Source organism: Mercenaria mercenaria, chromosome 7 (genome assembly GCF_021730395.1).
Source record: "Mercenaria mercenaria strain notata chromosome 7, MADL_Memer_1, whole genome shotgun sequence".
Lineage (NCBI taxonomy): Eukaryota > Metazoa > Mollusca > Bivalvia > Venerida > Veneridae > Mercenaria > Mercenaria mercenaria.
In genome coordinates this window covers 40,803,040-40,820,800 of record NC_069367.1, presented here as the reverse complement: position 1 = coordinate 40,820,800, position 17,761 = coordinate 40,803,040, and the positions used below count along the sequence as shown (strand labels likewise).

Genomic DNA, 17,761 nt, shown 5'->3' with positions numbered 1-17,761 from the left:
CAAACAGTCAATTGCATTCCCAACAGAGCAGTTGTACATGGAAAAGAGCAATTTAAACCTTATCCTGGCTTTGACAGACAACCAATGCATGTCGTAAAAGGTCTGCTTAGAATCATTAAACTACCTAAGGTTTATAACATTTCTGTCCACATTTCAATATGCTGCATTTTTCTGAAATGGAAATTCTTTTATATGCTGTTGGTAATGTATAAAGAGTTGGATGGAAATGTAGGAAGACTGAATTCATAGAGTTACACAGCACCGACAAAGTACAGGTCATTTGATTGTGCCAAGCACCAAAACAGGACTAAACAGTTTGGTTTTATATCTCATTTACATCCTCAAAATGAATAAAAGAGTACACAAGATGGCATGGATGGAAGGAATGACGGATGAACAGTTCAAATACTTTATGCTTTCCTGGTCTTTGACACACCAGGTGCACAAAAATATAATACTAATAGCAGATCTGTCACAAAATCATGAGATAACAAAAGCAAATGCCACTACAATGCACACTGTATGCTAGACTTTGAATATTGCCACTGTTAAGCATATATGGCAACTTTGCAGCTTTGTCGAGGACAATCCCAGGTGCCGATCCGTGCATTATTCTAGACACGGACTGGGGCCTGGCAAGAATCACCAACCTTACAAAAACAATATGCATGGCTACCACACATGGCGACCCATGCAGAGATTCGAATATGCAAAGGCCTCACACTGAACAGAATTAGTCCACCCTGTTTTTTCTATTGCTGGTCTCTCACTAGAAAGCAACTGACTATTCACCAGCGGGTACAAATGAGGTTAGTAAAATCTAAAGGAATTCTAAATGCTCATATTTAAAAATACACTTAACAACATAAACACTCAAACAGTAAACACACTACAAAATCAACTTCTAATCAATGCAGCAACTCTCCTTCAGTCTTAATCAATGCAGCAACTCTCCTTTAGTTTTAATCAATGCAGCAACACAGGCGACAAATACTGTTAAATACTAAATTAAATTTAGAAATACTGTGACATAAATATAGCAGACAACAAATAATCTAAACTCACCGACTGAACAAGTAAGTAGATGCATTAGATGCATATATGATACAGAATCAAGAGGGCAGTGAAGGTCATTCCAGTTTGGCTTACCTGACCTAGTTTTTGGCACCCAGATGACCCAGTGCAAACACTTTACACAGATTTTAATAAGATAAACATTATGAAAAATTAAAGTTCTACAGATCAGATAGAAAATGTAGAATCTTGACTGGTAACATGCTTTTTGTATGAACTGACCCAGGTACCTAGTTTTTGACAAAAGTTGAATCAAATTTCAAACTTAACCAAAATTTCACAAAGGCAAACATTCTTACAAGGTTTTCAGTTGATTAGATAGAAAATAGACCTCTGACATAATGGGGTAGTATCAATGTTTTTCTATTAGATCAAGTGACATAGTTTCTTAGCCAAGATGACTAAGTTTCAAAACTGACATAGATTTCATAGACAAACATTTAAACTGGTGGTCATGCTTATCAGACAGAAATTAACATAAGGCTGAAAATATAGCCCATAAAATGTACCGGGTAAAGAAGAGTTTTGTGTGCTTAAATTCAAGTCCCGTTGTAACCAACTTTTGAACTTGACCTACATTCCATAAACAAGGACTGTTTACAAATATTTTCTACAAAGTGAGCTGGTTTCTACTCAAACTTTCATTTGAATTTCATAAACAAAAACAATCTGAACAATTTTCATGCATATAGATAAACTTAATATAATAGGGTTAAAATAACAGTAGCTTGATCTGGGATGCAGTATTCGGCTAGAGTGGATTTTGCCTGATCGGATCTCACGAGGCACGCAAGCGCCTAGTGTGATCCGACCTTGCAAAATCCATGAGAGCCGAATACAAAGTCCCAGATCTAGCTACTGTTATAATGACCCTTTTATTATATACCTTTACCATTTTGATTCTTGTTTTGTTCATGAACAAAATCTTCAATGTTCATCGATATTAAATGAAACATGGTGAAGTTTTTATGTGCGCTTTTTATTGAAATGTGTCGGGTCATGCATATTAATGAAAATAGTCCGGCAGCATACAATATGGAAGGTACAATACGGAATTTAAAAGGTACAATACAGAATTTTTGTCTGTCTGTTCATATTTAATTGTGAAAAACAAGCAGATTTTTTACAGAATTTATATAGGTATATAATAAATTAATATGTTGCTTCTGAAATGTTAATAAGGTTTTTTTGACAACTTAGTTTCAAGCCTGACCTAAATTACATAAATCCTGGCCATGATTCGCAATGATCAATAATAAAATATGGCAAATTTTCTCCGAATGACTTCAGACAACCTAGTTCGAAAACTGACCTATAAAAATACAGGTCTTGTAAATATCAGGCTGAAAATATAGCCCATAAAATGTAAAGAAGAGAGTACAAGTCCCGTTGTTACCAACTTTTGAACTTGACCAACATTTCATAAACACTAACAGTATAAAATGGTTCCATGAAAATCAGGTAGTAAAGATGATTTCTAGATTGTCAACAGCTGACATAGTTTCACACTAAAGATGACCAGCATTAAACCTGCCTAAGATTGTTTTGAGGCAAAACATTTTATCATGTTTCATCAAGATGGTGGTAAAGATTGCGACCACTAAAGTTGTAACAGTACAATTGTTAGTAACACACAACAAACAAGATACACACTTATCACAGTAGGTCACCTTGAGCACTTTGTACTCAGGCGACTTAAAACAAAGAGCTGTCTATAAATAGCCTCTTAATGATTTTAGTTTGAGTTTTGGGTTGAGCGCCTTTTAAACAATCTTTTAAATAAATATCGACGGTGTCTACATACAGCAGTGAGCACACTGTGCCCAATTTTATAGTGATGCCTCACTGGAATACCAAACCACAGACACATGACAATTTGATACCCCTCCCAGTCACATTATACTGACACCGGGATGACCAGTACCACTTTTATCAATTCTTTGATAGGACCCTTCTAGGAATAGAACCAAAGCCTGCAAGGCATACTCTCTACAACTGAGCAACCCATGCCATGTTAAATATTTATAAGGTGCTTCTATTGTTTGACATCAGGACCTTGCTTCGGCTCCAAATAACCTGGTTTCAAAGTTATATATAGCCTAGAATATATAAAGATAAACATTCTCACTAAATTTCATTTAAACCAGGTATATATATGACCTCTAGAGAGTTTACAAAGTTTTTCCATGCTTGGGTCAATTGACCCCAAATAATCAGTTTCAATGTTATATTGGTCAATTGACCTAGCGTTTGAACCTAGATGACCTAATTTCAAACTAAACCTAGATTTAAAAAAGATCAAAATTCTGAAAAGGTTTCAAATGTTTAAGGTTAAAAAGTATGTCTTCTGGAGTAATTTTTTTTCTTCTATGATTATTTCTGATTAAATACGGAATTTTTTTCCATTTATTTCATCATAGGTCTTCACCTTTTTCATCACTTTCAGCTGAATTTGTCATTGTTATCATTTCGGATTTCTTCACCTTATCCTCTGTATTCATCCACTCTGGCCCGATCAATGACAATATCACCGGAAGTAGAAACAACGCATGCAGAATGCCGAACACCAAAACCATAGACATAACGGCAGCAAATGATCTAAAAATATACGACTTTGCTCCAGTAAGGACCAGTATACCAATGATAGATGAAACTGCCCCATGGAAAATTGGAGCACCTGTTTTGTCTATAGCTTTTCTCACTCTTACAGCACGTGTTTCCCCATCAGACATCATGTAACCATGGCAAATATGGGCAGTGAAATCTACAGAGAAGCCGATGCTCATGATTAACATTACCATTGAGATTGCACTCAGTGAGACATCCAAATAATACATAAAACCTATAACTCCAGCCATAATTGATGCTACAGCTACTGTGACATACAATATCAGTACAGGGTGTGGCATGAAAATACATGTAATAACAAACACTGACGCTAATGCAATACCAACACACTGAGCTGTTAATCGCAATACACGCACATACAATTCGGCAACAATAAAAGCTGGTGAATACGGGAAACAGTCAATCGCTGCAGCACTGGCAATTGTACGTGATTCAAGCATCATTTCGCCTTCTTCTTTGCTATTATTCAAACTGTTTGAACGAACATACACCCGAGATGCTAGAATAATTCCATCAGTATTATTCAAATCTATAACCAAGTCATTAAAAAATACCATATTCTGTGGATCTCTTAAAAATTGTTGGAGACCAGAATAAAAGCCCAGGCTTGATGCACCATTGTAGTACGTTGAATCTTTGTAAGATTTAAGCCAGTTAACTTCAAAACTGTTGTCGAAGTAATTATTCGAGTGTGCACTTGCAATCAGGTCATCCACCATCAACTGTGTTTCCGCAGTAGAATAGTCATACTGTCTAGGAATAACAAACGTGATGATATTTTGACGACTGAAGTACTTTTCGTTCCAGTCAGAGTACTTGTAGAAATATGAATCGTCGCTCACTAACTGCGTAAACGGCATTCCTTGTTTTAGATGTATACACCCATACACTGCTGCAGCAATGTATGGTATAAACAGAATCATTATAATAATCTTGCAAGGCAATGACAAGACAATTTTTGGAACGAACCAACGCGGAAATTTGTCAACAAAACTTTCAGCTTCTTCTCTGTTTACAGGTGCACGTCCACCGCAGCAAATCACTTGACAATTTGATTTTCCTTCTTCACCTAAGTCGTCTTTGCCCTTTATTTTTCTGCAAGTCATAAAGTGTCTATTGCCAGCGACACGACGTTCATTGATTGCCACACAAGCTGCGAAGAAAGTTACGTTGTTCAAGTAACAAAATATCACTGCTACACCTGAAAACAGAAAAAACAAGAGTGCCAGAATGTCACAATATACGCCCGTCCCAGCAAGTTTCTTTACACTAGCACCTGTATTTGCAAATGGAATTTTAATTTTGTGGTAGTAATTATTGTAATTCTTTTGTTTTTCTAAATCCACATAAAAACTCCTTACCAGGTAAAGATACCTTAAAATACACCTAAAATTTGAAAGTAACATGTTGTACCACAGAAAAATGGTCTTGGTTTTTCCCTATGGCGCGTTCACCACACTGAGACAACTTGCAGAGCGCATGTTTCGGATGAGTCGCTTAAAGGTCAAGGTCACCCTTAGGCGTCAAAAGTCAAATATGACTTTGCTTTATGTATATTGCTCTGCATTGCAGTGCTCTTGTTTTTATTTGACAGATCACTTTTTTGTTCACTTACAATAATTTTTTTTTTAGTTATTTCCCTTTTATGTTACTATAAATAGCTTATTTTGAAACTTTTTTTATTATTTGCCATAGGGAAAAACCAAGACCACTTTTATGTAGTACAACATGGATGATACCTCCAATTTATAGGTGTATTTTGACATACCTGTACCTTGACTTAGAATTTTTTTAGAATTTCTTCCCTTCTTGTTTTAAATTCTGAACCTTTTACTGTGTCGGTCCTTTGGGCTTCAACAGTCAAGTACTCCAATCCTCCTCTGATATAACCATCCGGGCGTATATTGCTCTGCTTGGCAGTGCTCTTGTTATTAATCTCTTTGATTGAATTTCACCAAACTTGATTTGGAGCATATTTGTGTACACTTAAGTTTGATTTCATGCCTTTGCTTGGCATTTCAGGGGCTACAAATGCCATAAATAGAACGAAAAAAAAATTAATCACTTCTTTTTACCAACTTCTGTATTGATATTTCTCAATCTTGATTCAAAGCAAGATCAAAATGTATTGGTAAGGTGAACAACTAAGAGCAGCATGGTTCTCTTGTACTTTAGTGGCTGCATTAAAGATGTTCAACATAGCCAGAAACATGCCTGCCTGGGATTTATTTCAGATTTGATTGCCATATGCTACTAATAGAGCTGAAAACAGATTGTTACAAAACTTCATCTTTTGACTTCACTTGGTGGTTCTTCATAAAAAATTGGATATGCTTGCATAGAATCTCAATAAAATGATCTTTTTTTATTTAAGGGTAAGAAGCTGCCAAGAGTGTTGTATCTGCAAGCTGACAACTGTTGGCGTGAAAACAAGAACAGATATGTTATGGCGTTTTTTGAGTTGTTGGTTCGAGAACACATCTTTGATGAGGTGAGTTAATATCTGATGTAGAAGTATAAGCTCAGCTTGTCAGGAGAATTCAGGTTTTGTTTTCTGTAAGTTGAAACTGAGTATGTCAAACTCTTTATCTTGGTTCCAAGTATCTGAAGTGGTTCAGGTTCCTTTTTAAGCTTGACAATACAAAGTGTATGGAAAGCTTTCTTACTCACCCAGGTGTCTTCGTCATTTCGCGTCCACATTTTGGTTAAAGTTTGGATGATCTTTTAGTTTCTTTCTCTTTATCTCTAATAACTTGATGGATTTGCTTCAAACTTCAAATAGGTATTCCTCATCATCAGGCAAAAGGGCCATTATCATTTCACCAATATTTCATGAATTATGCCCCCTTTTACTTAGAATTTCAGGTTCAATGCTATGAGTTCTGCCTCCTTTACTCGAAGTTTAGGGTCTAGTTATGATGTACCTCTGGCTTTTTTCTCTTAATATTTGATTTAAACTTCAAATAGTTGTTCCATATTATGACACATGATACTTTTGCAGAAATTTTCAATGAATAATGTCCCTTTTATATTTGTTTGATGTTTTGGTACACTTCTCTATATCTATTATTCAGGGTTCCCACGCTTCCTGGAAAACTGGAAAAGTCCTTGAATTTTTCATTTCATTTTCAAGGCCTTGAAAGTACTTGAATTTTAAAGAAAGTGCAAAAAACCTGGAAAAAGTTGGGAATTTTTTTCTTTCTGTATGCTCACAATATTGCCAGTGTATATAAAAAGCAAACATATTTAAATAGAGAAACACCGGCATTGCTATCCCTGTTCTTGAAAAATTCGCGTCTTCAGCTCTTCACATCAGTTGAGATTTTAGTGGTGTTACACCTAGTTAGTCTATACGGAGTTGTCTTTCTTTGTAAAGCGTCTGGTGATTAAGATGAAAGAAAAACGTGGCACACTTTAAAAAATGATTTATTTCCTACAAAGAAGAGAAATTGGCAAAGCTAGTGTAAAATACGACCTCAAAAGTCTGAAAATTGACAATAAATCGGTATTGCCATATGACTGCATTGTCCATGCTTATAATCTGACTGAAATACATCTGACAAATTGCAGAACACCCTTAAAATTGAATCACAAGGTGAAGAGATGCTTATCAGCACAAGAAGTCAATCTAAAAAGCAACCTACTGACAACTTTGAAAAGTCTTAAACGCTTGGTGAAAATTGAGTCCTGTTTTTTAGTTTAATTAAATTTACATGTATTATACCCCCACCGATGAAGTTCAAAGGGGTATATTGGAGTCTGTCCATCTGTCCATTTATGTCTGTCCATGATTCTTGTGAACTTAACTCTAAACTATTTGAAGGGTTTTGTTGAAACTTTACAGACTGGTAGTATATGACATGAGGATGTTCATATTACAAGATAATCTAGCAAAGGGGAGATAACTCGGACCTAGATATTTTCCATTATGTTTCTTCAACAGTACGACTTTAACCAAGTGATAGTGAGCGATGCAGAAGTATTTATCCCCTTTAGGGATAGCTCTAGCTTATTTTCTTAAAGTTCTAGCACCTATTAAAGATCTTAGAGGCAGTGAAAGAATTTCACTTCTGACGGGACTTGAACCTACAATGTCTGGATCAGGTTTGGTCGCTCTACCTTTGAACCACGAGGCGCTCTATTAGTCCTTGTATTTTGTGAAAATGTCCTGGAAAAGTCCTTGAAAAGTCCTTGAATTTTTTCCACGGAAAAGAGTGGGAACCATGATTATTTCTAAACTGACACAGATGTTAGCAATTGTCCAATATATTCATCCACATTGGAGTAAATGAACATACCAGTGACAGCTCCAGCTTCCTCAGAATTGCCAAGTTTCACTTGTCTGCATAGAAATAGTAGAGCATGCTGTCTCCTGTGACAGCTGTTGTTTCAAAATCAGCCAGATGCATTTTGACTTTATCCTAGAGACTAAGATATACTCAGTATGGTTGTATTAAGTCTAATTACACATCACAACTGTTAAATTCTTATTCCATCTTAATTTTGTAGATCTAACATAAAGATCTCTGTTCAAAGTGGTTAAAACTTCTAAGCATGTCCATGTATGGCAGATTACTGCCATAATTGGTGTATTAATTAAAGGTCATTGTTTCAAAAGTTCAGGGCCTTATTACTAGCACACCTCGATTGTTGATGTATTGTGGTGAGCTTATATCTGTATTATTATTCATTATGACTGAATTAATTTTCTTACATTCCTTTCCAAAGAATAGTCTAAAGTCTGTAACTTTTGATAAAATTGATGGCACTCCGGGTCATTTGGTACATACTACATAGTCATTTATAAATAGTATTCTGTTCAAAATTGTCAGCACGATAGTGTTATTGTAACTATGCTATCTGAATGGAATCCATAAATTTGAACCCTGCTGATAAGGTCATATATTTTAAATGAGACCTTTGTTCCAGGGTGGTAATATTAATGGTGTTTTCTTTAAAGATATATATAGAGTAAAACATCATTTAAGTGTCAGCCTTGATAAAGAAATTAACAGAATATGTTCTAAATGCAAGAGAAAATTATTGCGAAAAAATAACTGTTATTTACAAAGGATAGTGAAAAGAATCCTGTCAAGAGATATGAAATAAACAGTCATCTGTATAGTTAAGAGAAGTGTGGCATTGCAACAAGTAAACTGTTATCAGTAAAACATTTAAAACAAAAACATTGCTAGAAATATGTATACAAAAGTCTTGTCTTTTTATGGGCATAGTGCCACTGTAATTCTTTATTTTCAACATTTCAGGTACATATTTCATTTTTGTTTGTTGGTCATACCCACGAAGATGTTGATGCTGGATTTAGCAGAATTTGGGAATTCCTAAGAAGGAAAGATGCTGAAACACTTGAAGATCTTACAAACTTGTTACCAAACTCGGAACTTTTAAATGATATGTTAGACATAAAAGCATGGTTAGAGCCGCATTTAAACATTATATCTAAACACACAGTTCAACATCATTTTAAATTTTCAAAAGTATCCGGAGAAACAGTTGTTGAATACAAACTACATCAAGCAGAGGAATGGGTGAAGCAAGATGTAACATATCTTAACTCTGTGCCCAAGGGAAAACCAAACATTCTTAAACAAGACTACTCCAAAGTAGATTTTTTGAGACTGCAGAATCTTATTAACTCAATTCATTTCATGTTTAGTGATGAATCAAAGAAAAGGTGGTGGGATAAATTCTTAAAAGAAAAGTATTCAATTAAGGACACTGGAAAGAGAATTTGGATTGATGCTCTTCCAAAACAGCAGATTTATGTTGAAGAAATTGACTTTTCAAATGTTATACCAGAACCAGTCAAGAAAATGATAGAGAAGGAAACACAGCCTGTAAAGGTATAATTATTGTTTTTAACTTTAGAAAATTTTTACATGTTCATCAGTTTTGCAACTTCTGCATAACAAATGCGACAAAATGGATCAAAGGTCTGGGTTTTGCACCCTCCCCTAAATTATAAATAAACCATGGACCTACGCGAAAAGATTAATATTTCTTAATTAAACAGTTAAATGTGTTTCAACTTTGTTAAAATTTTGAATCATTGTTTGTAGATGAGTCCTAGTTTAACAAAAAGGAACAAAAAATGACATGTCTGTTAAGCAGAATAATAAGAATACACTTGTCTTTTCTCTCATATGCTGAAATAAAACTTACAGATATTTAATGGTATACAATATTTCCTGATCTCTGTTTTTGAATCCAGATTGTTTCAAAAGCGAGGAGACAAACTGTACATAAAAAAAATATGAAGAAAACAACACAGAAGCAACAGAAGAAAACTTTGCATCAGCAAAAGAAAAAAACTGGTAAGTAAACACGTTAAAGAACCCTCATCAAGCTAAGTGCAATTGGAGGAGATAGGGAATAAATGGCACAAACTTCAAATATATGTAACAAATTTCTACATTTTTTATTTTTAAAGATAACAATGTACTATACTCATTTTATATGCCCGTCTTTGAGAGAGTGGGGCATATTCTGTTAACACCCGTGACGGGGTTGAGGGTCCAAAAGCGTGTCAGCTCACTAAGTCAGATAGTTTTCATCCAATCTTCACCAAACTTTGTGACAATGTTTGTTGGCATAATATCTTGGGTGAGTTCGATAACCAGCAAAATCGCCCTGAGGCACTTGAATTATGCCCCTTGAATTACTCAAAATCTGCAAATTTAGCCTTGTCCACTCTCTTAGTGAAACAGTTTTCATCTTATCTTCACCAAACATAGTGACAATGTATATGGGCATAATATCTCGGCCAAGTTTGATAACCAGCAAAATCACCTCAGGCACTCTTGAGTTATGGCCCGTGAAATACTTAAAAAAACTGCGAATTTAGCCTTGTCCCATCTCTGAGTCAAACCGTTTTCATCTAATCTTCCACAAACTTGCAGATAATGTTTGTGGGCATAATATCTTGGCCAAGTTTGATAACCAGCCAAATTGTCTCAGGTTATCTTGGATTATGGCCCTTTAATTACTTGAAATCTGCGAATTTAGCCTTGTCCGCTCTCTAAGTCAAACAGTTTTCATCTGATCTTCACCAAACTTGCTAACAATGTTTGTGGGCATAATATCTTGGTAAGGTTGGATAACCAGCCAAATCACCCCAGGCACTCTTAGATTATGGCCCTTGAATTAGGCCAAGTTTGATGATTAACGTATTTTGTGACAGTCTGCAGGTTTTATATGAGTTAAAGTTTATAATTTTTTTCACATGAAAAAGTTAAATGCTTTTCATGAAAATACTGATAATTCCACAAACTTGCAGATATGTATCACTTTGAAAGAACTTTTGTCTGCTGTCGGGGCATACATAAACTCTTCTGTAAACCAGATAAAAGCAAGATTCTGTTTTATAGAATCTATTCAAATGTGGGTATAAAATACGCAAAACTCTATCATAAAGGATTAAAAGAAATTGAAACACTGGGTTCAAGCAAAGGAACACTTTCTACACAACGATTTAATCCTACTATTTTGATAGTTTATGAAATATAAAGTATATTCATGGGCAGGATAGAATGAGACTGAGTAGGCTGAGTCTTATATACTATGAATATACCATGTCTGATTAAGGAGTTATAACTCTGAAATTTTATAAAATGCATATTGCTGTTTCCGTATTGACTTGGAGTTTTATCAACAGTTTCAGTATGCTAATCTATATTTTATATTGTATATATATTTTTGAAAAACAAAATGTCTGCATGATTCATGTTTTGTCCACATGTATTAATATTAAATTTTATTTGTAGGTAAAAAGAAGACTACTGTTGTGATACATAATACAAAATCTATTCTGATACCTATGGACAGGGAAGTAAAAAGGCAGATTTGGCTTCGTATTTTCATGGACCTCTTGGAGTTTTTGTTAGCAACTGCAGTGATGTTGATTTTGACATTAGAAATACTTGTAAAGTTCTTGCACATTTTTGCAGTATGTGATATTCTGCTTTTGTTGAATGATATCTGGATGGCAGTGCTGGTATCACACTTGGGAGTGTTATCAAAAACTGTAATAGACAATACAAGTTTTTTTGGCACATCATTACATAATGTTTTTCAATGTGTTGAAAGTTAGATATAGGAGATTTTTGGTTAGGTGTTTTATTATATACTTGTGAATGCAACTAGAGGGTACTTTGTATCACTTGAGACAGCTTATATGGAAATAAAATACAAAATGCATGTTGTTAAAGAATAAAAAGAGTATTTATTTATTTTTTATAAAACTTGCATTTCATGATTCAAATGTTTAATGAAAAGAATGTAGAAAAACACAACAAATTAGTGTACATTGTGTTGATATTTCTAATTTGGATTAATGTGTCAGTTGAACAGTATTTTGCTAAGTTAAACTCTGAAAGTAAATTTGATGTTGGGTTTATTCATCATTCACAAAACAATACTATGCTCACTGAAGATAATTCAAATAATTCATTAATGTATACCTTAGGTAATATGATGGTATTCTGAACTTGAAATTGAGTCATATTTGAATATCCATTTTCTTATCTTTCTATTTCATTTCGTGAAAGATTAGCATAGTTTTATGGATATGATTATATATCAACATAAAGTGGATATGTGTATATTGCTGGCACTTTAGTTGCAAATGTTTTAGCTCACCTGTCACGTAGTGACAAGATGAGCTTTTGTGATCACCCTTCGTCCATCGTCAGTCTGTCTGTCCGTGCGTCAGCAATTTCTTGTCTGCACAATAGAGGTTTCGTTTATTATTTTATTTTAACCAAACTTGCACACAACTTGTATCACCATAAGATCTCGGTTCCTTTCTTGAACTGGCAAGATCCTATTATGGGTTCCAGAGTGATGGCCCCTGAAAGGGCCAGAATTAGCTATTTTGACCTTGTCTGCACAATAGCAGCTTCATTTATGATTTGATTTTTACCAAACTTGCACACAACTTGTATCACTATAAGATCTTGGTTCCTTTTTTAAACTGGCCAGATTCCTTTATGGGTTCCAGAGTTATGGCCCCTGAAAGGGCCAGAATCGGCTATTTTGACCTTGTCTGCACAGTAGCAGCTTCATCTATGATTTTATTTTAACAAACATGCACACAGCTTGTATCACCACAAGATCTTGGTTCCTTTTTTTAACTTGCCAGATTCCGTCATGGGTTTCAGAGTTATGGCCCCTTAAAGGTCCAAAATTTGCTATTTTGGTTTTTGCAGCCATATAGAGACTTCATTTATGGTTTTATTTGATGCAAACTTCCAAATTTTCTTCAACAACAATAAATCTTCAGTGACGAATCTGTCAGATCCAATCGTAGGTTCCAGTGTTATTTTATATCTGATTCCCTCCCCTGATTGCAATCGAAATGGATTTATACCAGTAAGTACTTATAGGACTTTTTTGAAATTTCATTATTGTTTTTAGTTGGACTGAGACAATTAGGCTAGATAACAATGGACTGATTTTATGTCAAATTACCTCCCTTTATTTCAAATTGAAATGGGTATATTCGTAACTAATGAAGATACTGATCTGAAATTTCATTTATGTCAACAGATGGACTTTGACAATCAGTGAAGATACATATTGACTGAATTTATGACAAATTACCTTCCTTTATTTTTTATCTAAATGAATACACCTTAGCAGCTTCTAATGAGATTGGTTTGAAACATTATTATTATACGCCCGAAGGGACGTATTATGTTATAACGCTGGTGTCCATCTGTCAGTCCGTCCATCTGTATGTCCGTTAGCAATTTTGTGTCCGCTCTGTAACTTTTGAACCCCTTGAAGGATTTCAAGGAAACTTGACACAAATGTTCACCACACCGAGACGACGTGCAGAGCGCATGTTTTGGATGTCTTGCTTCAAGGTCAAGGTCACACTTTGGAGTCAAAGGTCATATCAGTTTGTTTTGTGTCCGCTCTGTAATTCTTGAACGCTTTTAAGTGTTTCAAAGAAACTTGACACAAATGTTCACCACAGCAAGACGACTTGCAGAGTGCATGTTCCAGACGACTGGCTTCAAGGTCAAGGTCACACTTAGGGGTCAAAAGTGATATCTGTTTGTTTCGTGTCCGCTCTGTAACTCTTGAACTGCTGGAAGGATTTCAAAGAAACTTGGTCACACTTAAGGGTCAAAGGTTATATATGACTGCTTTGTGTATGTTGCTCTGCATTGCAGTGCTCTTGTTTTTATTTGGCAGAACTCTCTTTTTTGTACTTACAATATTTTTTTTTGAATTACTTCCTTTTTGTTACTATAAATAGCTTATTTTGAAACTTTTTTTATTATTGGTCGTAGGGAAAAACCGAGACCACTTTTCTGTTGTACTTTTACATACCTGTACCTGATAAAGATTTTTTTTTTTGTGGACTTTGAATATTTTTTTGGTGGACTTAGATTTGTTTTTAGAAGTTTTCCTTTTGTTGTTCCAGTCCTTTGCACTACAACAGTCACGTTCTTTAAATTTTGCTCCCATCCTTTGATGTAACCCTTCGGGCGTATATTGCCCCGCTTGGCGGAGCTCTTGTTTATGTCTTCTTTTGTAAGAAATAGTTATATTAGATAACTCTTGATTTAACATTAATCAGTATGAATACTTTACTAATATATTGTTGTATAGGCTTGTAGGCAATCAGCGTAGATAGCTATGGATTGATTTTATGTCAAATTACCTACTTCTGTTTCGAATTAAAATGGGTTTATCTGAGTAACTAATAAAGATACTGGTTTGAATTGTCATTTGTGCCATCAGATGGACTCGACAATCAGGGTAGTTAAGTTTTGACTGAATTTATGACAAATTACCTCCCTTTATTTTATGTAAACAAATATACATCAGCAGCATCTAACGAGATTGGTTTTAAATGTTTTTTTTTTCCAGTGTAAGGAATATTCATGTTAGTTAAAAAAAAAGTAAAAAAAAAATGCAGCATTTTATCATATAATTTTGAGCAATGGTACTTAGGTGAGCGATACAGGGTCCTCATGGCCCTCTTATCTATAGTTTTGTCTTTTCTTTGACCATACTGTTACAACATTTGTGCCAGATGTAATTAACAGCAACCTGAAATGGGCATGTGCATTTTGCCAGAAGTTTTACTATTGTAAGCCCCAAATGTAATTCTGTCAATAATTATTTAGGGACTTATATGTGGTATTATGCTGATAACATTCTTGTTGACTCTTCTGATCTTTAGATAAGATATCTAAGTAAGTAGATCAGTTTGTATTTACATCATTTGAAAAAAGCTGAAATAGCGAATGGATTAATCCTTGTCTTTGAACTGTCAGTGTTTTTACTAGAAATCGGGAAGTATTAATCCATGTTTTTAACTATGCATTTGGGGTGTCAACCAACAATTTTTATGCATGCATCAGGGATGGATTGATCCATCTTTTCCTTTCGGTTTTTTATATTTTACCTTAGTTTTGAAATGTCTTTGATTTTGAATTTGAGCTGTTTACCAACAATTTTATAATATGAATCAGTGATGGAGTAATTCATCTTTGCCTTTCCGTTTTTATATTTTACTTCATATTTTTGAAAACATACAGTGTAACTAGATGGATTAATGCATTGAGGTGTTAACCAACAATTTTTCTGTATGAATCAGGAATGGATTAATCCATCTTTTCCTATCAGCTTTTATATTTTACCTTACAGTTTTGAAAAAATACAATGTAACTACATGGATTAATCCATGTTTTCGATTTTGCATTTTAGGCGTTAACAACAATTTTTCTGCATGAATCGGGGATGGATTAATCCATCTTTTCCTTTGAGCTTTTATATTTTACCTTACAGTTTTGAAAACATACAGTGTAACTAGATGGATTAATCCATGTCTTCGTTTTGCATTTTGGGTGTTCACCAACAATTTTTCTGTATAAATCAGGAATGGATTAATCCATCTTTTCCTGTCAGCTTTTATATTTTACCTTACAGTTTTGAAAAAAATACAAATTTACTACACGGATTAATCCATGTTTTCGATTTTGCATTTTAGGCGTTAACAACAATTTTTCTGCATGAATCAGCGATGGATTAATCCATCTTTTCCTATGAGCTTTTATATTTTACCTTACAGTTTTGAAAACATACAATGTAACTAGATGGATTAATCCATGTCATTGAATTAAAACTCAGCAGTGTTTGTTTTTTCATAGTCTGTATATAAATTGTTCTATAAAGGATGGATTAATCCATCTTTTCCACTAAGTTTTTATACTTTACTTCATTGTTCTGAGAACAAAAGATGAGACTAGATGGATTAATCCATGTCCTTTATTTTGCAGTTCAGGCATTAACCAACTGGTTTTCTGTATGAATCGGGAATGGATTAATCCATCTTTTCTTGTCTGAATCTTTATTGTATGCTTTAGATTTTAAAACAGATCCATGTACATTTGGTATGTTTGAGTTGTTCTAACACTGTTTCTGTTACACGAGGAAGAGATGGATTAATCCATCATATTAGCAATAGTAAAAATGCATGTACCTGTTTGAAAAACATGGAAGAGAGTGGATTAATCCATGCGTTAGAATTTATAGTATAGCTATTTTTTTGCAGATAAATCTAGAATTTTCGTCAGTAGACAGAATGAAATGATGGATTAATCCATGTGAAGTTTTTCTCAGTGAAATGAAAAAAAAAAAAACATTCGATTCATATTTTGTGCTTAAATTGCTTTATTCTTGGTAGCATGGATTAATCCATGCATTATAACTGTATTATTTTTTATTCATGTGTAATTGTACAAAATTCATTTGAACTGAATGATGGATTAATCCATGTTGTGTTTTCTGCTTGTTTATAAATTATAGATACTTAATTTTAATTAAGAAAGAAAGTATTGTCATTTATGAATTAATGCTCTACATATAGATGGATTAATCCATGTTTTGTATAATATTTCTACAGATTAAATAAAAATAGAAATGAAAAACAGCATGTTTTAGTGTCTTCTTTTGCTTGTGCATGGATTAATCTATGTCACATTTTCTAAATATATTGACAGATTTCATCACTTCCAAAAGAGTCCTCCGTTTTTTGGTAAAAATAAGTACCCTCTAAATAGCGTATACTACCCCCAAACAGGGATTTTTTTGTCAAATCCCTTTTTATAAAATCATCAGTTTGGTAAAACTTGATAAAATATGGCAAAAAAAAGCTCAAGCAAGGAAAAGTGGTCAAAAATGATGTTGCGACAGCTTTTTTCCAGGAAATTTGGCGCGCTAGCATACGTTACTGAAAAAGCCATAAAACCTTGAAAATTGGTTGTATCAAACTGAAACTGGTATTTTTTTCATGCATATATGTTACTGGTACAATTTAAGTGAAAATACACATTTTGAGTATGAAAAAATTTTCCTTTAAGGACGGATTACACCAAACCGGAAGTGACTACTCAGTGTTACGTGTGAAGTAGTCCAAAATATAGTTCCATGCTATGGATGAAATCTGGTATAATGAGTAACATGAGGAGATGACAGTTAAATTTTTGGCTTATGTTTATTGCTTATAGTATTGAGAATAGATCTAGACCATTTTCGTTGTAAATTTCTTGGAATAAGTTTTATTCTTTGCGAAAAATGTCTACCTACGCGTAATTGTTAAACGGCTGTTTTCATGGGGGCATTTTTAGAGGGTGATGTTTGTCAGAATAGATTATTTTTCTATAGACAACATAACATGTCAATATTTTTCTATTTTTGATAAGAAGACATGTTATACTAAATGCCCATATATGGTTTTCATATCACTGAAATGCTGTAAAGTGCTGAAAATGAGGTCTGAATGTTTTGTTATTAATATGAAATAAATAAGGAATTGAATTGGTAGAATGTAACCATAACAGTAAAAAAGAATATCATGGCTGCTCAGCTACGCTTGGTGATACGGAATGAGTTTTCTGATATCAAATATTAATTGTGTTGTAAATGACAAATGACATTGTTTACACGATGCTGTTCTGTTCTGTTCTAAATTGTGTACGGATGGAACCGGATACTGGCATTTACACAAAAGCATTATTAA

At 34.0% G+C, this 17,761-nt stretch overlaps 2 protein-coding genes across 2 annotated transcripts; one reads left to right on the top strand and one right to left on the bottom strand.

Moving 5' to 3' along the window:
• Positions 1–3,488: 3,488 nt before the first annotated feature.
• On the bottom strand, positions 3,489–4,808 carry LOC128558244 (patched domain-containing protein 3-like). The gene has a single exon (XM_053547132.1). The coding sequence runs from the start codon at positions 4,806–4,808 to the stop codon at positions 3,489–3,491; it is 1,320 nt and encodes a 439-aa protein (XP_053403107.1).
• Positions 4,809–6,079: 1,271 nt separating this feature from the next.
• On the top strand, positions 6,080–13,583 carry LOC123528008 (uncharacterized). Its single transcript, XM_045307752.2, has 4 exons — positions 6,080–6,193; positions 8,970–9,566; positions 9,935–10,037; positions 11,487–13,583. The coding sequence occupies exons 1-4, from the start codon at positions 6,149–6,151 to the stop codon at positions 11,810–11,812; spliced, it is 1,071 nt and encodes a 356-aa protein (XP_045163687.2). The 5' UTR covers positions 6,080–6,148; the 3' UTR covers positions 11,813–13,583.
• Positions 13,584–17,761: the final 4,178 nt, after the last annotated feature.

Coding starts and splice junctions, on each gene's coding strand:
- LOC128558244 (XM_053547132.1), bottom strand. CDS start 4,808: ATGACTTGCAGAAAAATAAAGGGCAAAGACGACTTAGGTGAAGAAGGA.
- LOC123528008 (XM_045307752.2), top strand. CDS start 6,149: ATGGCGTTTTTTGAGTTGTTGGTTCGAGAACACATCTTTGATGAG. Junction 6,194..8,969: donor GAGAACACATCTTTGATGAG/GTGAGTTAATAT, acceptor TCAACATTTCAG/GTACATATTTCATTTTTGTT. Junction 10,038..11,486: donor TCAGCAAAAGAAAAAAACTG/GTAAGTAAACAC, acceptor TTTTATTTGTAG/GTAAAAAGAAGACTACTGTT.